The 21,850-nt window shown below is 37.0% G+C and overlaps 3 protein-coding genes across 4 annotated transcripts; 1 reads left to right on the top strand and 2 right to left on the bottom strand.

Moving 5' to 3' along the window:
• Positions 1 to 4,317: 4,317 nt before the first annotated feature.
• On the bottom strand, positions 4,318 to 7,792 carry LOC137738899 (protein JINGUBANG-like). Its single transcript, XM_068478369.1, has 2 exons — positions 7,178 to 7,792; positions 4,318 to 5,313 (listed from the first exon to the last, which is right to left on the bottom strand). The coding sequence occupies exons 1-2, from the start codon at positions 7,790 to 7,792 to the stop codon at positions 4,588 to 4,590; spliced, it is 1,341 nt and encodes a 446-aa protein (XP_068334470.1). The 3' UTR covers positions 4,318 to 4,587.
• A 2,172-nt stretch (positions 7,793 to 9,964) lies between these two features.
• LOC137740120 (uncharacterized) lies at positions 9,965 to 12,851 on the top strand. Its single transcript, XM_068479928.1, has 4 exons — positions 9,965 to 10,416; positions 11,111 to 11,555; positions 11,673 to 11,788; positions 12,136 to 12,851. The coding sequence occupies exons 1-4, from the start codon at positions 10,044 to 10,046 to the stop codon at positions 12,549 to 12,551; spliced, it is 1,350 nt and encodes a 449-aa protein (XP_068336029.1). The 5' UTR covers positions 9,965 to 10,043; the 3' UTR covers positions 12,552 to 12,851.
• Positions 12,852 to 13,022: 171 nt separating this feature from the next.
• On the bottom strand, positions 13,023 to 16,360 carry LOC137739996 (auxin-responsive protein IAA21-like). Of its 2 annotated transcripts, none has more exons than XM_068479775.1 (5): positions 15,660 to 16,360; positions 14,245 to 14,477; positions 13,839 to 13,980; positions 13,543 to 13,604; positions 13,023 to 13,407 (listed from the first exon to the last, which is right to left on the bottom strand). In XM_068479775.1, the coding sequence occupies exons 1-5, from the start codon at positions 16,196 to 16,198 to the stop codon at positions 13,370 to 13,372; spliced, it is 1,014 nt and encodes a 337-aa protein (XP_068335876.1). In that variant the 5' UTR covers positions 16,199 to 16,360; the 3' UTR covers positions 13,023 to 13,369. The 2 variants fall into 2 exon arrangements, with proteins under 2 accessions (XP_068335876.1, XP_068335877.1); XM_068479776.1 differs by having other exon boundaries at positions 13,027 to 13,407; positions 14,245 to 14,474.
• Between the last annotated feature and the right edge of the window lie 5,490 nt (positions 16,361 to 21,850).

Raw genomic sequence — 21,850 nt, forward strand, 5'->3', positions numbered from 1 at the left:
TGGAGGTTCCATACCTAAGGCTATGGGACGAAACAAGGCCCAAATGTTGAAGGAAAAGGGCAAGGCAAAGGATGATTACACCGCTTAACAAGATGTGGCGGCCTCATTGCGATTAATGGCTGAGCAAAATGCCTTTGTCGTGGAAGAAAGGAACTGTAGGCATGAAGAACGGGCCAAACAAATACAAAAAGAGATGGATGATAGAAGTATACAAATGAACACTTCGGATTACACTCCAATGAGTAAGGCTTATTTTGATATGAAAAAGAAGGAAATTATGACCCAGCGACAGTTGTTTACCTCTGACTATACTCCTACAATGACGGATGATGAAGATGATGTTGATTATGGAGTTTAAATTTAAGTTGTACTTTTTACATTTAAGTTGTTGTAGTTTTAAAATATAAGTTGTAGTTTTTTAATTTAAGTTGTTGTAGCTTTTAAATTTAAGTTGTTGTAATTTTTAAATTTAAATAATAAATTATGTTTGGCCCTTAGTTGAAGATGGTAAGAGGGCCAGAGGGCTCGGTTGGAGATGGCCTTACTTTCTTCTTCCGCTCGTCTTCCCTCATATTCTTTCACCTCTGTCTCTTTCTCTCCAACTCCCTTTCTCGGTTGGAGACAGTTTTTTGTGACAGGGCTAAAACGAGCTATATGCCCTCGATTGGAGATGGAGGCAAATATGACCTTATACTGTTCATTAAAATATTATATCTTGGAGGACCAGAGGGCTAAAACGAGCCCTCTGGCCAGCCCTCGGTTAGAGATGGCCTAAGAGGGCTAGAGGGCTCGGCTGGAGATGGCCTTACTTTCGTATTCCGGTCATCTTCCCTCATATTCTTTCACCTCCGTCTCTCTCTCTCCAACTCCCTTTCTCTCACTTCCTTCCCCAAATCAAATCATGGTAGCTCTTGAGCCCCATCATCACCAGAAGAAAAGATCTTGTAATCGGAGGAATGAGTGGCGTTCGGACTCGCCTTCGTCCCAATACTCAAAGTTGGTGAAGGAAGGGTTGGGAAGATCGGTGCATGGAGAGTCCGAATCGGGAGTCAGGTTGGGATCCGGGTTTGGTATGGAGAGATCAGGGGACGGAGGTGGGTAGGGTTGGGAGGCAATGGTGAAGGAAGGGCGGGTGTGAGTTAGGAGAAGGAAGGAGGGGTAGTTGTCGTCAACCTCATCAATTTCGTCGCTGTCGTCCTCATTGATTTCGTGGTCCTCATATTTTTTCCAGTTGGGTAATTATCTTTTCTTTTTAGCTTTTTTGTGTATTTTTTTTTAACAAATTTTGCTTTTTTTTTTGTGTGATCCTTTTTAACATTTTTGCTTTTCTGTATTTGATCCCGCAGGAAACTCAACGTCTCCTCGGTGAACCTTGTGAGTGATTCACCTTTTTCCCACTAAATATTGGGAGAGAGAATTTTAAATGGTAAGTGCTTTACTTTTTTCCCACTAAATATTTGGAGCTTGAAATGCCGTGATATACAATGACTATGGCAATGTTAACGTTGTTGAGATGAACACTGAATCTAATGCTGAAAGAGTCATGGATGATTGTATCTAATATCTTTTGGGTATAACAATGCAAATAGTTGACCTTCAAGGACATAAATGGACTAGTTGATCAGAATGCGCAGCTCAGGAACCTTGTTCAGAATCTTTCTGACCAACTTGGAAATGGGGACATGGAGTTCAAGGTTGGTGTGAGTTTCAATGTTTGTCAGTATGGAGCTTGTTTGTTTAGCTTAGTAGTTAGTGCTACCAGCTTTGCTTGTGAAAACTATTTGATGAGTTTTTGTGAATCTAGATTTTTTACCTCTTGTCAATTTTTTGAATAGTTATTATTGTCATAATCTTGGCGCCTACTATTATTCTGACTTGTTACAATAGTCGAGCAGATCAGAACAGAGGCAGTTTTGCTCTCCTTTTTGGTTAGTTTGTTGTAAGCTCTGTCAACCTCATATATTCAGTTGCTTATTCAAGAAGAAAACATGAATTAACAATAAGTACTAGGAATTGGCTTTACTTTCATAGAAGGAAACATGTGTTAGGAATTGTTTTTTTCATTATTCGTATGAATTGATTGTTTGTAGAACTAAATTGCAAAAGCTTGTTTGTAATATTTGAAATTTTTTTTTTTTCCTAATATTTTACCTATTGGGCACAAAAACAAAATGGTGCTAACATGGCTTGGAAAAGTCAGTGTAGTCAGAACTAAGACACAAAAGAACCCCTATTTGTGCTCAATCTTTGAGCACAAAATGTCATATGGTGTCCTATGAACAAAGGGCAGGCCCATAGAGGGCACACATGATGTTTTAGTTGCTGCATTGTTGCTATTGTTCTATGGGCACATATGTTGATGCCCTTTGGCCTCATAGGGCACAAATAATTTATTGTGCGCAATGGCCATATTTTTTGTAGTGCTAGCGGTGTGGTCTATGTGGTAGCCATATAGGGGTTTAAAATCACTTGCATTTTGTACAAATTATTTCTAGATCAAAAATTGGTCACTGAAGAACATGTTCCCAATGAAAACCTCTTGTAATGGGTTGTTATTAGTAATGAAACACTATTGCTTCTGTCGAAAAAAATAAAAAATAATTATAAAAGAATTTTAATTTTAAACTCCGAGGGTAAATACATGTTTTGAAATCGTAGAGCTATGAGCAACCCTACTCCTACTTTACTTCATCAACTCCAATTCGTGTGTGCCAAAGTGGTCCTGATTGTTTAAAAAAAAAAAAAAAAGTGGTCCTGATTGTGTAAAATAATAATGTATAAAGTACATGACCATTCGCTTTCAAGAATGTACGAAAAGGAAGCTGATCCCCTCAGGAACTAAAGGAATTGAGCTCAAGGATCAAATGATCCAGGACATTGAAATTTAATTTAACGGCTACAATTATTATAACTTTTAGATAGACTCTCTGTTTGTGGCCGTTGGATCAAATTTCAACGGTCTGGATCATATGATCCTTGGGTTCAATTCCTTTGGATCCGGAGGAGATCCGATTCCGTACCAAAGCAGCTCATGCGGACTTAATTTGATTTATTTAAGTTTATGTGTAGATCCAAGTAGTTAATTGATTCCCAATAATTGAAAAAGCAATTATTAAAGTTTTAATGAGGAAATGATGAAAAAGGGAACGGCTGCTTTAACCTTTCTCATATGATTCAAAATCAAAGATCATATTCCATACTTGAGTGACAAGTGATCAAATAGCCTCTGTTGAAGGCAAGAATACCACCCACAAACCACTACTTAAAAACCTTCCAACAATTTCAAGTTTCAACAAGCAAGAACTCACTGTGATATATATACAGATATATATATATATATATGTACATGTTATATAAATTAGTCAATAATTACATACAGCCATGGTGTGTGTAGGGTTCTTTTTTGGCTGCAAACAACACCGTTCCGTCGGAAGCTATGTTGTATCAGCCTTGGCCATCATTGGCATTCTCTTCGGCTTGCGTGTGCTTTGTTGCATCATCTGTAAGTTGTGCTTCAAGAGGGAGCATGATAATCCTCGCAGTCCTCGCCTCGAACAAAATCCAAACGATAGGTTGGAAATGCAGTCACCGGAGACTCGTGATCAGCACCCTGCAGCTGCAGTTAACAGCTATTAACCGAAGTTTGTCAAGTTCGGAAGCCAGAGTGAATCATCAGTCAGTACCATGATTTGTATCTCTCATCTTTTCCATTTGCTAGTTATCTAGCTATGTTGTTAGTAAACGTTGGTTTTGACCAACGATACATGCATTTACTTCATAGAAGTACACGAACTATCTAAATGCATACACCGTAGCCAAAAACCAATTTTGTTTCAAGTAAATATAGAGCAGGTCCCAGGAGCCCAATCCCATTATTTATTTGTAAGGATCACATAATGAAGATTGTAAATCATTGTAATTTAATAATCAAAAGGTTGATCTAAATCATGGTTATTTACACTGGATCAATCAATGTAACATGATGATTCGGATTGGTTTAATTTAAGCCTCGAATTAGTAGCATAACCAATTCAAACAAGTCCACTTAGTGAAATGATTCGGCTCGGCTATTTCCTTTCGTAAGAAATTAAGCAAATATAATAGCAGACAATGAGCCAAACCACACACTGAACAAAATTCACTAATTGAACAAATTAATAGTAGTTTTTGTCAAGATTACTCTTCTAGTATAAATATTGAACCAAAGTGCTTGAACGGATTCCGATTACAATGATTCAAAATGTTTTTTCACCCCCAACTTATTTAATTTGCATATCCAACGGGCAACTAATATTTGCTTATATTGAAAGCCCAAAGGAGCACAGTACTGGTTTACTTTTCAAAATTAGCACAAACTACGTCACTCCTACATAAATGTAACATCGATCATGAGCAAAGTAGCTACACCAGAACTCTGTACATATAATATATGTAGCAATAGTACGACAAGTTTGTTAGTTTAGCTATAGGCTACGGCTACCTACCAAATTGAAGTCCCCCCTTTCGACGGAGAAGAACTTCCATGATACCGGACGCTATGGTATAATGTCTATCCTAGCACCATGTAAGTTGCTCACCTCTATTCGACTACAGCTGAAAATACTCACACTCACTTTGTGCTGAACACAAATTATCAGCAATTTTGTTAGTGCAGGTCACACGCCACACTTTAAGAACACCGTCAAGACTTCCAGTACAAATTGTGCAACCCTCCTCGGCCTCATCCCCTAATCTTCCGGAAAACGCGGTGACACATCTGATCGGCCCTCTATGCCCTACGAGCACTGCCAGGCAAGTGTGCTGACCATCTTCATCATCTCTAGACCAAATCCTACTTGTGGAGTCTGCTGACCCACTGACCACGTAGTTGGCCACGCTGGCCAAGCACATCACTGCATGGGTGTGACCTTGGAGTGCACCCCCATACTGTAATTGGCCGGAGAACCAACCCTTGAGCCAATAGTGTATGTACCCATCAGTGCACCCGCCGTACAAAACTCCGCCATCTGGGGTTAGCGTTAGGGTTTTGACGGGGGAATACTTGGCGGGTAAAGTTACAGTGAGTGAATGAGGAAGCTGGTCTCCACGGCAGAAGTTACGGCGCCACACTCGGACTGTGGCATCGTCTGAGGCCGTGTAGAGCACGCCATCATCAGCGACGATGATCTCGTTGATCGGCCCAGCGTGGGCTTTGATGGTCTCAATGCATTTTAGGTCTGAAATTCTCCATACTTTGACTGTTCTGTCAATGGAAGCTGAGTATAGGATGTCTTCTGATACATTGATGGCCAGTGATGTTATAGCACCCATATGCTGTTACATTCATTGAAAAAGTAATTAAAGTAAGTTTAACTCAATCCATTTAGCAAATGGTAGGAATTATAAAAACAATCACCAAGAACAAAGTATGTTATGATGTAATAATATCGACAACGATCAAATATATACCTATTTAAAGGTGGGGAGCTGCTATGTACTAACACTTATATACTAACAACATGTGAAATAATTCTTACATATTCTTTGCCTTTTTCAACACACTCCAGTTTATCCTTGTCCTTTAATTATCATTTATTTAATTCAAATATTAGAATAAACGCGCATGTGTAGTGACAGAAAAAAATGTATGCATAAATCACTTCTCCAACTACTTTAAGAGCTATTTTTATTTTCTAACAAATAGCATTTAGCAATACTATTTAGATAAACAATACTGACAAACCAGATGAATCCGACAAACAACAAAAGAGTCTATTTTTATTACAAGGTGTATCAACAGTTATTAGTGAGCGTGCAAATAGAATTATTGAATACAATTTCCAGGCGTTGTAACAGAATGGACCACACATTAATGACCACATAACTTTAGAAGACTCACATAGGTGGATTCATATCTATTTCCACTGTAGTGAGTAGTGTCCCCGTGTTCCATCTGCTAATTTCAGCTAACTTTCAATAAGTTCCAGCTTGAAATAATAAGTATATACGATTCCACTTTCTTGGCAAATCTAATTCACAACTTCATTTTGTCTTGTGTTATAATGGTCATAAATAAAACCAACAGAAACTGTGGGTTCTCAATAAATCAAGTCCCAAATGTGGCTTTGGCATATATGAAATTCATGTTTTACATGCCTAAAACAAAGTGCTACCCCACTGCCCAGTCCTAACAACATTTTTAATAGAAAAGCATTTTGTAATAATGATATTACGAATATCTTTTGATTAAATATCTATAAGTAGAACGTTCTACTTGCAATAATATGAGATGGGAAATTACTGAACAAAACTATGGTTAGCTAATATATGAACGAGAAATTCACTACAAGAAAAGAAAAGTGAGCAACATCCACTCTAATTAGTAACTATTTAGTAGCTGTTGTTGAGGTAACAAGGATTGATGTTGCCAATGAGAAATGGTGACAAAAAATTATTAATCGGGTGACCTTCCATTTTAGTAACTATTTTTGTCACCAGTTTCAAACTAAATTGGGTGACCTTCTATTCATTAATTTGTTTATACTTTCTTCGATCTAAATATCAAACATTGGTGTATAGGGATATAAAAGGAACGGAGAAATCATTTTCCTAATATATATATATATATATATATATATTGAGTATTACTGCAGTAAACAATTTTGTATATCTAAGTTACTTAACCAAACTATCTAGCAAAGTTTCAATTAATCAAACCTAAACTCACTCTAAACCGCATTTGTTTATAACGGATAAATTACCAGATGAGATATACCGATGTTATTTGGTGAGCAGTGAGTTGCATTAGTGATGTAAAATGATCCTCGTGTTTACTGCAGCTACCTTACCAAGTAGAAGAGATAATTCTATACACGAAAGAACTATAAGTAGTTAAGAGTGTCTCCAAACCCCTACATACGTGAAACACATTAATTATAACTATTACCCTCCGAACACATCAAAGAGAAATTTTTCATTATAATGGGAACAAGGATGATACATCTCGTGTTTATATATAAGTGGTAATAAATTTTGTTTTTTAAGTTATTAACTTTTTCACACATATATGGCGTCATTAATATAGTTACAACCATTCGTGTACCGGTCACATTAAAAAATCTCTTCTCATCAAGCCCTACCATCAATAAGGCCATAAATACAAAACCAAACAAAAAACATATCGTACAGCTTCACTTACCATCTTATCTTTCCCGGCGGCGATGTATAAGCTCCGAACATAACTTCCGGTCTTCGGAATTGTCGCCAGCCTCACGTGCTTCAACCCGCCATCCCACGTTCTCTGCCAAACCCTAACCTTACCATCACCATAAGCTGCATAGACCTTGTCATGGGACACCTCCATTGCCACGACCATGCAAGCCTTGGTCTTGAGCCGCCCACATTCCGTGAACTCTGGCAGCTTCCAAACCCTAATGAGGTTGCTGGCGGAGCCAGTGTAAACTAGGCCATTTGATGCAGCAACGGACAAGATCTGACCATCCTTTTTGAGGACGGAGGAGATGCAGCGGTAGGCGGTGAGGAGGTCGGGGTTTTTGGAGGGAGATGATGATTGGAGAGGGTGGAGAGGAGAGGCGGTAGGAGAGGCATGGAGGCTTTGGGTACGGGAGGAAGGCGAGTTGGTGCGGTGCGGTGGGGTATAGGGGAAGTTCGAGAAGGATGGGGCATCTTTGGTTGAAATGCTTCTGAAAAACCTGCTCTGGAGACTTTGTGTACTATTATTTGTTGGTGTTTTAGGTGTGGATGCAAAAGATGGGGTTTTGGGAGAGTTGGAAGAGTAATCTAGGGAGGCCATTTCTAGTTCTAATTTGTGTATGTCAATGCAAGAAGAGGTGGTGGATATGGATATATTGGGGAAATGAATTGTAAATGCATATAGTATTAGGAGTGATGTGAGTTAGTGAAATATCTAAGCCACTAGTGGTGAGTATGGTGGTGTTGTAAATGTTTATAAATGCAACAGACTTGCAATTTAGAGTGGGATGGGACACTTGGAGTTGGGGGCCAACTGCCGCCAGAGAAATGTAATGTAAGCATAATGGCTTGATAGGCGTTTGAATGAGGGGAATTCATTTTAAAATGCCATATCTCAATCCTAATCATTTTGTATCAATCTTCTATAGGATTATATATTATAGCATTCATTTGATATTGTAAATGTTAGCGCATAAAATTAGTAGGGTTAACAAATACATAATGGTATGTAGAGGATGGTATGGTTTTTAGTAGGGAAAACCAGATGATTTAGGGTTTTTCATCTGATTTTATGGGAGTTTATTGTGTAGGGTTATAAATAACTTCACCTGAACACAGAAAAGAAGGATCAGAGGATACCCGTGCCCTACCTAACTGCTCAGAGACCTTTATTAGTATTTAATGGGTAGGAGAAATAGGTTGAACAAGGGTTAAGGTTTCTATTCTTACTCTCTGCTTTAGCTTTTCCTGGTCTTCCCTCCTCCTCTATACGGGTCTTGGTGAAGGTATAAATGTGGGTGGTGATTGTGGCGCCAATTTTTGTGGGGGGTTCGGGACAGCAACCGTCATTCAAAAGTAGTAGTCAGAGTCATGGTTCCTCTAGTACATGTTTCAGATCGGGTACCACTCGATCAGAAGAGTGATCATTGCCGTTAGTCATGAAACAAATGTTTTACGAAAATTGTAAGTCCCAGTCAAATCTTCCATATACTTCGCCCCCAGGATCCGGTAGTTCGTGTGTACATGAATGTCAATACACTTCTAGCAGCTCGGATTGATGCCCTTGAGGGTAGTACGTGAATGTGATTGAGACGTGAATCAGGCGGTTTATGCGCATTTTCCAATGAGGGACAATATAGTAATTTTATATCATTGGAAATTTTTTACTTGCTTATTGAGACGACAATGAATTGTTTGTATTGCAGGCTACAAAATGTATTATCGATAACTCACTCGGTGGATTCGTAAGTAAGTGGGCAAGTAGGCCCATCTACATTAGTATTTATTAATTAGGTTTTGAACCTACCTAGTTATTTTTGGGGCTGGACCCATGACACACACATACACATATTCTTGGAGTACGTGACGTTACGAATGTTTGGGTGAGAGTTATTTCCATTTTCGGTTTTAATTTCAGTGCAAATATTTTAACTTATGTTATTATATATATATATATATATTTTTTTTTTTTTGACCTTATGTTATTATTATATTATATTATATTATATTATATGATATTATATATATACATACATATTAAAAAAAAAAATTTGACCTTTTGTTAGTACGTAGGCATTATATCATAATATTATACTAAATGAGAATAAAAGTATGAGCTTTGAGGCATGAAAGAGAAACATTGCAATCTGATCGTGATGGAATGACATTCTCTTTTATGCAACTGCTCTGACTTGATTTCTTACTTATATATATATTTTCTTTCTATCTTTTGAGTTTTTTTTTTTATGTATAGCAAGTTATTGCCAATTTTGGGGACGAAATTTTCATAAGGGGGGTAGATTGTAATAATCCATTCCTGATTTTACGGTATTTTAATTTTAAAAATTTGAATTTACAAAAATGCCCTTTGAAGCTAAATAGTAGACTTTTGTTGACCCTTATATCGTGAGACATAATCCCTTCTGTTAGCGTATCCTTGTGGTACTCGTTGTTACGAACGCATAAATGCAAACAAAATTAAAATTTTGAATTAAGACAATGTTTTTACAATATTTGAAATGTTAGAGGTATTTGGATAATTTTATGTTTCGCAAGAAACTTTTTCGTTTCGTCAAATTTATAAAGAAAGGTAAATGTTTAATCTAAAAACTTAAAAAACGAGACGTTTATATTAAAACTTATTAAAACTTATGAGATATGATTCTTGTCATTTCAAACTCACTTTTTCGGTCTACCAAATCCATTAATCCATCTTTCTTCCCAATAATACCCTTGTTACGCTTTGTAAATCACAATCCGGAAAAGTGGGACCCACACTTGCATCAAACGCACACTCCCTCACTCACTCTTCCTCCAAGGCGCAGGAAAAGCCCAGCTCATCGCTTCAAGCAATGCCACTCCCTCCGTCGAGCTCCAGCCAAAGATCCCCTACCAAAATGCTCGAGCGCGTCCTCTCCTCGCGCCGATACGCGCCGTACGCGGACGAATCCGCCGCTGAAAACGACGCTGTCGCCGACGAGTCCAAGACCAAGAAGCACCTGCCCATATCCTTCTTCACCACCCGAATCACCAACTACTTGACTCGAACCGGACCCGTCTGGCCCTGCCTCCTCGTCCTCGCCCTCGTCCTCCTTCTAATATTCTCCCTCATCTTCAACTCCCGGAGATTCGTCTGCGTCTCGCCTTACGACCCGGTTTCTCGTACCGGCTTCTTCGGGTTCGATGGCCTCGAATCGGATTTCGGATCCCTCGGCGTGCCTTGGTGTAAGTATATCCGGGTCGGATCTCATTTCTCTAAAATTCCCATTCTTTAGGCACAAATTGAACGATCTGAGTTAATTTTGCTGTTGGTGTAGAAATCAGATCGAGGGTTTTGGTATAATTTTTTCTTTTTTTAATTAAAATTAAATGAAAAATGTAGAATTTCTGATAGCTGAGTAAATTTGGAAGCTTGGAATGAATTTCAAACCATTTGGGTTTCTAAGAAAAGCTGGAAAATTTAGGTTTGTTAAGTTTACTTAGTGCACAGTAAAATTCAGGGTAGGTTCAATAAGTTTATGATTCAAAGGAATTGCAATTTTTATATTTCGCTTTCGATTCTAGTCGATATGAGATATGTGGATGCTACAACCATTTCCATATGTTTTAGTCAATTGTAGTAGTTGTTAACGATCGAATTAAAGTTAGGGTTTTTTTTTTTTTTTTTCGCCAGACTACATAATAGAAAATCTGATTAACGTTAGGGTTTTATGCATTAAATTTGGTGACCAATGCCTATGTTAGTCACAATTGCTCAATGTTTTATGGATTTCGGTAGTATGTGGACCATGATGGGTTCTTTATGAAGTGAATGTAGGGATTTTTGAGTTCTTTTATTGGTTATAATTCCTTGTTTTCGTTGTGAGATCCCTGGGTTCACGCCCTTGTTTGATTCTTATAATGTTATCCTTGGCAAAAGGCAGATCGAAACACGGAAAAGCAGTTGAATGGACAACTAAGGATTTAATCAAGGGCTTGGAAATGTTTGTACCTATTTACGAAACCCGACCAATAAAAAACAACATGTACGGGATGGGTTTTGACCACAGCTTTGGGCTCTGGTTCATTGCCCAGTGGCTGAAGCCGGATCTAATGATTGAGAGTGGCGCCTTCAAGGGTCATTCCACTTGGGTTTTGCGACAAGCGATGCCAGACACGCCAATTATTACCCTCACACCCAAGCATCCTGGGAAGTTTCTAAAGAAGGGGCCTGCATATGTTGATGGAAACTGCACTTACTTTACCGGAAAAGATTTTGTGGATTTTGGAAATGTTGATTGGGGAAAAGTGATGAAGAAACATGGGATTACTGATCTAAGTCGTGTTCTTATTTTTTTCGATGATCATCAGAATGAATTGAAAAGGTACTAACAATATCTCAACGTAATCTTGCTCCTTCATCTCGTTATTGCATGGCCACTGGAATTGTCGATTGCCAGCTGCTGACTTATCATATTTTTATTATATGCTCTGGCAAGCAGAGTAAAGCAGGCTCTGAAAGCTGGTTTTCAGCACATAATATTTGAGGATAATTATGACACTGGAACAGGAGATCATTATTCCTTACGGCAGATATGTGATCAATCCTATATAAGAGGTGCATGCTCTGTTATCCTTCATTTTTTTAGTCTATTTGTTCGTCATATGCTTTATGTTGTTGAAATGCATTCTTACCTTCTTTCCTACTGAAGTCCAAGGTAACTTTAGTTAATGTACTATGGATTGAATTACTGGTGGATCGTTTTGTCAAATTAAAAGCCATTGTAGTAAAAGACTCGGTGTGGTGCCAAATCTTTTAACTCATTTGATCAAAATGTGTGTTTTACTTCGGTTTATTGGTATAATAGTTTTTGGTTTGTTTCCCCATGGAATTCCTTTATGAACTGTTACCATGGTGTATTGCTCCAACTAGTAATCCTCGTAGTTTTCTTTTCGGTGCTTTAGGAGGTGGTCACAGCTGCTTTAAAGACAGTGATGAAGCTAGGATTAGGTCAAAAAGGAAGAAGTTCTGGGAGAAAGCAGTGGATATTGAAGAACTTTGTGGGCCGGGTGAAGCATGGTGGGGTGTTAGAGGATACATGCATGATAACTTTACTAAAAGTAGTAAGAAGATTTCGTATTCAGAACATTTTCAGAATAGCCGGTTTGTGGAATCAATTCTTGATGTTTACTGGGAGGTTCCACCAGTGGCAGGTCCGTCCCTCACTCATCAAACTAGATACGATCCTGCTCGTGCCGTAACTCCTATTGTCGAAGATGGCCGATATGGCTTGTTCAATCGACTTGGCTTAACCAGACTCGACACGTCTGTATTTAATGGATATACTCAGATGGTTTACCTTGAGATATCAAAACAGTAATTTTTGAGCTGTCTAGATTCAGATACAATGTTTAGCTTTCAGTAGTTTGTTCATATTATGCAATATGCATGCAGTTTTCTCATAGCTTTCCGGCTCGTGTATTTCCTTTGAAGTTTTTTTTGTCTTTCATGGTCGACAATGGTTAATTTGTGGAATCAATCCGAGCAACGATTGTTCTGTACTAGTATCGTGCCACAGCGGAACCGATTTGGCTCGTTTTCAGCTGTCCAGGGACTGATTCAGTTAACTTGTCTGTTGTAATACTTATAAATTCAATTAATTCGAAGTTTCCTTGTTTCAGTAGCATGTTCCTTAACCTTATGTCAAATTCAATTCACTTTGTTTATTTATTTTTAATTTATATATTTTTATTCGAGCAGCATTCTAATTTAATCTATATTATAAACTATAGGGAGGGGAATTTGAACTTCCATCTTATCGTTCCCAAACAAACCCAAATCAGTTCCCTTCCGACTATCAATTAAAAAAAAAAAAAAACTCGGTTTCAAAAATCATTGGAGGAACTTATACGTACAATTGTTCTTAAGAGAAGAAACTGGCAGAGATTTGCAAGCAGCAAATATCATTTACACGGTAATTAGAATATGTGGTCCATGTAAGAGGGAAAAACAGCAACAGCAAACACATAATCTGGACGTCTCCAGCGAAAACTTTCTAACTAATCGGAAAATTTCCAGTCCGCAAAGAAACAAAAACTAGGATTCTATCAAACATATTTCGGACTCTGCAACAAGCACCCGACTTCGAGTCCATTTTGATTCTCTGCAGAACGCTATTTCCAGCTGGTACGGTTCATGTTAGTTGCGGTTCTTGCACTTCCCCGTGGCACTTGGAGCTGCAAACAAGAACAGTGGTCAGGTTAATTACAATCTGACTTATAGCAATCCCGAGATTAGAACATCGAAGGAAGCGAAAATACCACCAAATTCCTTCTAGTCATAACCAACAAATGATCAAAGTTGGAACATACCTAGTCCGATTGCTTCAGAACCCTTCATGATCCTCAGCCTCCTACAGGTCTCAGTGAACATCCTGTCATACACACACACTGATCAGATGAGAACATACGACCATCTGAAGATGTTAACAGTCACTGACGGTAAAAATTGAGACCCGATCAATTGGAACGTAACAACCACGTTGTGTATCTGATTGAAGGTAATTGCAATTCAATCAGCTAGATAATTTCAATTTTTGAACACTAATCATGCGATTAAGTTCAACTAGCCATAACACAGTGTTCATACAGAACAGTTAAAAACGTACTGCCAAGGAACATCGCCAACAAGCATCCAGTCATCATCCTTGTCCTCGAAAGTCAGAACAAATTCAGAACCACTGAGAAGATCCATCAATCGACTCACACTCAGACCATCTCGCTCTGGAAGTCCATTAGAACTGCACTGCCCTGAATCACAGATAATCACAACGTTAAGCAAAAACGCATCTGATTTACTTTAAACACCGTATAAAACATTTAATACACCCTAATGCAGTCTCACTGCTCGGCAGCTAGTTTCGTTCTGGTACTAGCCTATTAAAACACCAACCTTAAGTTAATTTCTGGATCAAACCGTACTGGACAGGCGTTGTACACCAAACTAAGTCGTGGTATAACTCAGTCTGCATGTGCATGCCTGCCTGCACACGAGAAAAAGAGAGAGAAGAGTACCAATGGTGAAGCAGCTAAACATCTTCTCCAGAGCCATGGAAAGTTCAGTGTAGTTGTTGTAGGTTTTAAGGTCAACTTTTCGCAGGTATGGAGCGCCGTCCATGCTAACCTTCACATAAAGGCACCCGGACCCTTGTTTGCCCGCAGCGTCATCGTTGTTTTTCGCCAGACTAGAGGCCATGGAATTCTTCCGAAATGATCGAATTGGGGGCCATCCTACCACCTGTGCCCTGCTACAAGTGTAAGAATTAATTGCTAAGCTTACAAGTTATTACAAAGGGAGAAGATTAGCAGATAAATTAACATTTTTCAAATGAATCGCTTTATTCTGAATGCTGAAGACTTGATGCAGAAAACATTAGTAATCAAATTGCGGGATGGTAAAACTTTCAACCACAAAAGGAAAAATAAAGTACAACAAGTTCAGGGGAAAAAACCCAGAAAAAATCTAAGGGAACGACCAAATGAGTTCATATACAAATATTAGAGATGGATTTTTGTCCAAATCTTATTAAACATTGTTGTCCTCGACACCAAACAAATATTCTCAGTTAGACCAGTCACTTCCTAACGAGGAAAGTAAAAATTTGAGGATTATTTAATAACTATTGTGTTTAATTTTTAGTAAGATTTTAAAAGATACTAGGTGCAGTGGGACGACGGGTTAGGATCTAGCGCATAGGCGGTTAGGTGGGGGTCTAGGCGAATTAGGCGGAATTGAATAAATTTATTATATATTGTATAAATAAGTGTTAACTTATACTTAAAAAATACATAATTTCATTAGAATATAAATTGTAAAACAAAATGACATAGATTATAAAGTATTAAAACATAATGAAAACATGGTGAACACGCATATAATCTGTGTTCATCTCTAAGTATTTAACAAGTCTCTTAAAATTTATTGAAAGAAAAAAATAGAAAATAAAAGTTATGTATTTTCTATCTAAGTGAAAATCCCAACTTAGGCTAGGTGCTTAGGAAGTCTAGGTGGCCATCTAAACAGGTATAGACGCTCTTTCTTAATTTTTAAATGTTCAAGAATTAATCGGAACAATGACCGACCGTTTAACGTCTAAGCTAAGATTTTTAGAATAATGATTTTTAGTTTTTAGTTTAATTTTTATGTTGGATAAAGAGAATAAATACATGAGATATTTTTGTTTTAATTCACTCTTAATTATTTCTTCTCCCTCCAATTACGCTTACTTGTTCCCCATTTTCTCGTACTTCAAGCACAAAAGTGAAAATAACAAACTAAAAATAAGATAGTTACCAAAAGGGGCACGAAATTTTGTTTCTTTTTATTGTTGTCGAATCAAATTTCTCAGAAATAAAAATTAACCCAGCAAACACAAACAATTAAGAAGGGAGTAAAAAGGTTAAAAAAAAAAAAAAACAGAAAAGCTTACTTGCAAGAAGGAGAAGCAGCAGCATGCTCAGAGGCCAGAGTGTTCTTCTTCTCCAACTGAGCTGCTGGCTTTGGCGACAGAGGAACGGAAGAAACCTCCTTCTTGGCTAATGGAGAACCCAAGACTCCTGCTTTACCCACATCAACCTCAGATCCATTACTCATGGTAAAAACCCATTTCTCAGAACACCCATCAATGGCGTCAGAGAATCCCCTTTTTGCCCCTGACACAGGGTTCTTTGGAGGGTTTGGAGAAAACGCAGTTGGCTTGTTATTCTCCTCCAAATCTTTCCCAAAAAATGAGACCCCAAGTCCAAGCCCTGATGGTTTTTTCCTGTCAGGAGAGTGGGACCCAGGCAGGCCAAGCCTGAGCTCAGTCTCCTTGAGGTTGATGGCGGAGGAAGAGGTCTTCTCTTCCTCTGCTCTGGTGGACGAGAGGGCAGAGGAAGTGGAAGATGAAATCTTCTCAGAGCTTCTTTCCATTGGAGAAGATGAAGTCTCTGTTAGGCCTATGTAATCATGCTCCAGTGGCCTAGACATCAAGTTTTTTCAACCAATTTTTTACCTCAAAGTATCAGACTTTGTGAGAGAAGTGAATGAACTCGGAGACGTTCGAGAGAGAGAGAGAGAGAGAGAGTAGGCAGAGTCTGTCTGGTTAAGCTGGTTTTTGTTGAGGCAGAAAGTAAGCTTCTTTTAAGCCTTTCTGCTGCTGCATTATTCTTTTCCATTTTATTAAAAACTCTCCGAACCTTTTTCTTCATATCGCAGTTTGCAACAATGATGAAAGTAATTTTATATATTTGTTGTTTAATTAAAAATAGAAAAGGTTTCTTTTAATGGACCATCATAATACCAATTCTTTTTAATTAAACACTCATGTTTACTTCCTTTTTTGGCAATTTAGATTTAATTCATGATGCTATTCAAAATATAATACTTGTATTATTCATTTGTATATTTTATAACTAATAATGATATTTAACCTTATCATTTTGTACAGATGATTGGATTGAAATCGACAATTCTTAAAATTTAAGGCATAATAAAGGTAGAGTTCAATAGTTTTTCATTTTCAGGAAATTAGATATGAAGGTTACATCTCCCTTTCAATTCTTACCGTTTTGGGGATTTGATGAGCTTTCTTCTTGATTAATTTATCTTCTACCTCCAAACTTGTTGCAATTTTTTTTTTCAGTTTACATACCTTCAAAATAGTGTCGTATGCGTTACAATCCAATTCTTTGTATCAAACCAAACTTAATGTTTATGACCTATAGTACGTGGATAATAATATCACGTTATAATGTAATTGCCAAAGTAAAAAACTTGTTATACATTAACATGTGTAGCTATTGCTCATACTATACCTTATCTCTATGAGATGTTCACCATATCCTTTACCGATATAATAATATGTGATGCTAAATAGCCAAAAAGAAAAGACTTCACTAAAATTCGATTGTCATTCACCACTACGACGTTCAATAAATTAATTTATCAATTACATGTATATATAGGCTACAATGCTTGTATATATCTAACACAATCATCATCTGACAATTAGATATAATTCATGTTTATATATATTTTATATAATCACTATCTAACCTTTAAAACGATAATTATATTAAATTTAATAAAAATAATAATCATATGAAATACTATTATCGTCAAATTCGTAAATATTTCATCGGAAGAATTAAAATACAAACCCACATAAACTGAATTTATTTTTTAGCTAATGGAATTTTTATAATATTAATTGGAGGCAAGACCACCGACAGAAGTCTGCGTACTCCCCGGCAACCTTTAAGATATTGTTCCCAAATACCCCGATTCGTTTATACCCATATTCCAACCCACTAAAGTGCACCGACCGCACAAGCGCAAGTTAGAAAAGTGAATATTGCACGGAATCGGATAATACAGGGCAGGGCTTTACTAAATACACAACTGGGAAAGTGATCGACAAATTTCAACATCTGCGATCATTTCCCTCGCCACCATCCCCTAATTGGTAATTGCCGAATACTCTTTTGCAACTTCCTGATGACGGCTTTCTCCTCCCTCTCGTCGACGGCGTTGGTGACTTTAACTTATCACATTTACAGTCTCATGCTTCTGAAGTGTCTGATGAATGAATCTTTACTTTTACCACGCCCGTATCTGCCGTAATAATTGCGTAATCCAAAAGTGGGTACGCGAGTGTGCAACACATCTGACACGCAAGGATCGACGGTTCAGTGTTGGCCACGTCAACTAGTAATGTCGTTAGGGGACAAAACGGTGTTCCGTTTTCTAGCGTTGACGGGAGTCAACGCTCATGATTGGGATGTAGAACTTTGCGGTAAACGGTAAATGGCGGTGGTGACCGTTTACTGTGAGTCCCGGAAGGTGAAAAAGTAGTCATGAGTCCAAAGACTGCCTATTGATAACATTATTAAGTTGGAAGCCTTTCTTTTTTATTTTTCTATTTTTTTTTATAAATACACTATATATATACTAAGAACATCTTGAAGGAAGGTAGCATTTGAGTAGTAAAGTTAAATTTGTTACGACATGTAGAAAAAATGCATCTATGACACATAGATAAAACGCATCTACAAGGTTAGTTGCTATTTCTGTTTTTGTTTCTTTTTTTGTTTTGTTTGTTATACAAGCGATATTGGCAGAGATGAAATTCAAATTCAGAACCTTCGGTGTAAGAGTGAATGCTCTTGCCCAATTGAATTACAAAGCCCATTGCACTTTTTACAATTTTACCTCTTGTTATTAAAATGGCGTTTTGTTGTAGTGACAGAAACCAATCACATCTATACGTTATGGTGTCAATTTGACTCCTACTTGAATCTCTTGTTATTTAAAGTATTTTCCTTTTAACATTTTAGCTAGTAACATTTTAACAATTTAACCCACACACTTTTACCACAGGGCTAATTAGCTAAAGTTGAGTTTCTTGTTATTTAAATTGTTTTCCTTAACATTTACGCTAACAACATTTTAACTATTTAACCCACACACTTTTCTCATGTGCAAACTTAGCTAAAGTTATGTGCTTTCTTTATGCACTCAAATTTGAATCCTTCGTCAAAATATATTTATTATTATTATTGCAGCAATATTGTTTTCATGTTTTTAAAAAGATAATCATCATATATGAATTAACAAAAACTTCATTCTACAACATTGATTGTGTCTTTTGAGTCTTGTAGATATTATGCCGTATACATCATTTGTAACTCTATAGTTTGCTTTAATCAAATTAATCCTTATATTACCATTATTCGATTTTCAAAAAAATATCTCTCACTTATAAGAAAACAGTGATCCATGGGAAAGAGACTCCTCCTATCCTAATTAAGCCCCACGAATCAAAATGTAATCATGATAGAATGTTTATTAACTCTTTCATTGTTTTATAGTGAAAAGAATATGTGTGCCTAGTACATTGCATTTGGATCAGTTGACGACGAGCCGCCTAGGTGCCCAGCCTGTACATATATATACTGCTCTGGATTAGCAAATGGGTAGGTACACATTACTATCGTTCACTTCATAGCTCGATCTGTGACATCCCACATCGTTCAGGGGGTGATCCTTAAATGTATATTCTCATCCTTACCTAGCATGAGGCCTTTTGGGAGCTCACTGGCTTCGGGTTCCGTAGGAACTTCGAAGTTAAGCGAGAAGGGGGCTAGAGCAATCCTATGATGGGTGACCCACTGGGAAGTTGCTCGTGAGTTCCCAAAAACAAAACCGTGAGGGAATGGTAAGCCCAAAGCGGACAATATCGTGCTACGGTAGTGGAGTCGGGCCCGGGAAGTGGTCCCACCCGGGCCGGGATGTGACACGATCGGTACGTAGGATTGAACTGGAAGGAATAACTCTCTATTTGAGGTATGCGTAAGTAAAAGAAACTGGTTTTTCGTTTGAAGGGGATTAGAAAGTGATTATATCATGAAGAAACTCACTCCACCTAAGTTTTATCGTACAAATTGGAAGGGATAAGTGTTCTTTGTGAGTAATTCATCTTCTACCCTTTAGTTAGTCATAATTTGTTCATTTTTCACTTCAACATACCTTGAAATTTGAGAGTTATCCATTCCAATTCAGTACTATATACCCAATGAGCCTTAAAAGTGCAGCTTCCACAAAATCATAATCTCAAAGTTGAACTTTGGATCCCTAAATAAATAAATAAAACCCTAAAGAAGGTATATATATACCTTTCGGCTATTTGTTTAGTAATATAGTAAGTATAAAGTTTTTAATACGCACTGCGCATGGCCCCCAGATACAAGATGCTGTAACATCCTAGAGGATAAGTGAGATCAGAACCATCCAATATTGGGTTTAGAGAAAATCTCATACTAATCAGCATGCTTATAAATATATAATCACCTTGATTTCCTTATCTTTAAACGTAATATATTAGTAGTTGTTGGTAGATGTTTGTTATATAAGACCCACATAAGTAATTGTGTGCCACAACATTTTCCAGTTTTAGTCAAACATTGGGTGTTATGATCTTTCAAGCAAAAGGAAAATCTCGTTGCTGCCGTATGAAAGTAGAAGCATCCAAACGTTTTGGAATAAAATTTTGGATTTGCTTAGTTGGGGTGTCAGTACCCAATGGTGTATATTTTGGTTGTTCCTGCTTTCGAGATATGCGATATTCTACTAATATCTAGATTCGAATATCCCACAGATGATCTTGAAGAACTGCATCTGTTTTGATTGTTAGAGAAGGAGTACTCTTGTCCAAGAAAACATTATCTCCTAAGGTTTAGAAATTAATGTTGTGATCTAGTTTCAATTGTATTCTTAATACGTAGAGATTCTTACATGTAACGGCAAGTGTGTGTGTGTGTAGGGCCTTTGTGGTGTGAATAAAATAAACATGAGTTAACATTTTCTATCTGCGCCCCCCCCAGCCCCCCAAAAAAAAAAAAAAAAAAATCCTCAAAGTTCCTTTTTTTTTTTTTTAATTTTATTTTATTTTTTATTCTTTCCTTGCCGTCTTCTTCTCCAGTGGCTTCTGCAGCGGCCTCAATATCTTTCTTCCTGATGGACATAATGTGGCTCACTTCTTCAAGCTCACGGAGACCATCGTAGTTTATATTTTCTACATTGATGAACCCGGGCCAACCTTAATAAGAATGTTGTCCATGCAGATATAGATACGTCGCAGTTTTAGAGTCTAACTAATTTTGGGACATATACATATATAGTTAACAAAAAGCGTACTCGTTTAATAAGTTCACAGCAAAACACAGTAATATACTAATATATATGTTCCATGTACAATTCCATGCACGAAAGGTACAGTAAATTATATATAAATATCCGGTCCTTTATGTAAAAGAATTCTTTTTCTTTCTTATTTTCAAAAAATAGGGATTATGTTTAGGATTCACTCCATATCGAAATTCAACGATTTGAATTGTCTATTTTGTAAGTTTCGCTTCATAGATTATCCTTGCAAAAATTTAATTTAATCCGAAATCATTTGCATCTTTAATTATCAAGATAAAATTTAGGAATTGTTATTAGCACTCCAAAAATCTCATTCTACACTCCAAACATTTTATATTAGGAAAGAAAAATACACTTGTGGGGAGTGTATAATGAGATTTTTGGAGTGTCAATAACACTCTCCTAAAATTTTATTGTTTCTTATATAACAAAGTATTCATTAATTTTTTTAACCCAATTAGATGTTTTAAATATTTCTGATTTAACTAATATTTTGCAAAAATGATATATGAGGTGCAACTTAAAAATAAACAGTTCAAATCATTAAAGTTCAATATGATATGAACCCCACTACTAATCTCCATTTTTATAAATAAATAATGAAAACCCCTTTCCTTAAAGGTTTCCATATGAATATATATACATATATGTATATATACACACACACGCATTGGTTTTAAGAAAAATATCCTCTTGGACAGTGTGTGCTCCAAATTTATAATCTTTAAAGAAAAGAAAGCAATAGTTCACCATCAGTTAGTGGTTGTTACTGGAGTATGATAAAGTTATTAATAAGATATATGTGGTAAAGAGCGCCATATTTTTTTCATTAATTAGTATATAATATCATTATTACGTCAGCAATAACTACTAATAAATGGTGGCTATTGTTCTTTTATCTTGTAGTGAGTATAGTAAAAAAAAAAAAAAATGATA

This window comes from Pyrus communis, chromosome 7 (assembly GCF_963583255.1).
Source record: "Pyrus communis chromosome 7, drPyrComm1.1, whole genome shotgun sequence".
Taxonomy (NCBI): Eukaryota; Viridiplantae; Streptophyta; class Magnoliopsida; order Rosales; family Rosaceae; genus Pyrus; species Pyrus communis.

Bases quoted from the DNA above. Each gene is read 5' to 3' on its own strand.
- LOC137738899 (XM_068478369.1), bottom strand. From the start codon at position 7,792: ATGGCCTCCCTAGATTACTCTTCCAACTCTCCCAAAACCCCATCTTTT. The intron at 5,314-7,177 runs GTAAGTGAAGCT...TGAATGTAACAG, and splicing joins CCGCCGGGAAAGATAAGATG to CATATGGGTGCTATAACATC.
- LOC137739996 (XM_068479775.1), bottom strand. From the start codon at position 16,198: ATGTCTAGGCCACTGGAGCATGATTACATAGGCCTAACAGAGACTTCA. The intron at 13,981-14,244 runs GTACTCTTCTCT...TCTGTGATTCAG, and splicing joins GTTTAGCTGCTTCACCATTG to GGCAGTGCAGTTCTAATGGA. The intron at 13,408-13,542 runs GTATGTTCCAAC...TCTTGTTTGCAG, and splicing joins TTCTGAAGCAATCGGACTAG to CTCCAAGTGCCACGGGGAAG.
- LOC137740120 (XM_068479928.1), top strand. From the start codon at position 10,044: ATGCCACTCCCTCCGTCGAGCTCCAGCCAAAGATCCCCTACCAAAATG. The intron at 11,556-11,672 runs GTACTAACAATA...TCTGGCAAGCAG, and splicing joins CATCAGAATGAATTGAAAAG to AGTAAAGCAGGCTCTGAAAG. The intron at 11,789-12,135 runs GTGCATGCTCTG...TCGGTGCTTTAG, and splicing joins TGATCAATCCTATATAAGAG to GAGGTGGTCACAGCTGCTTT.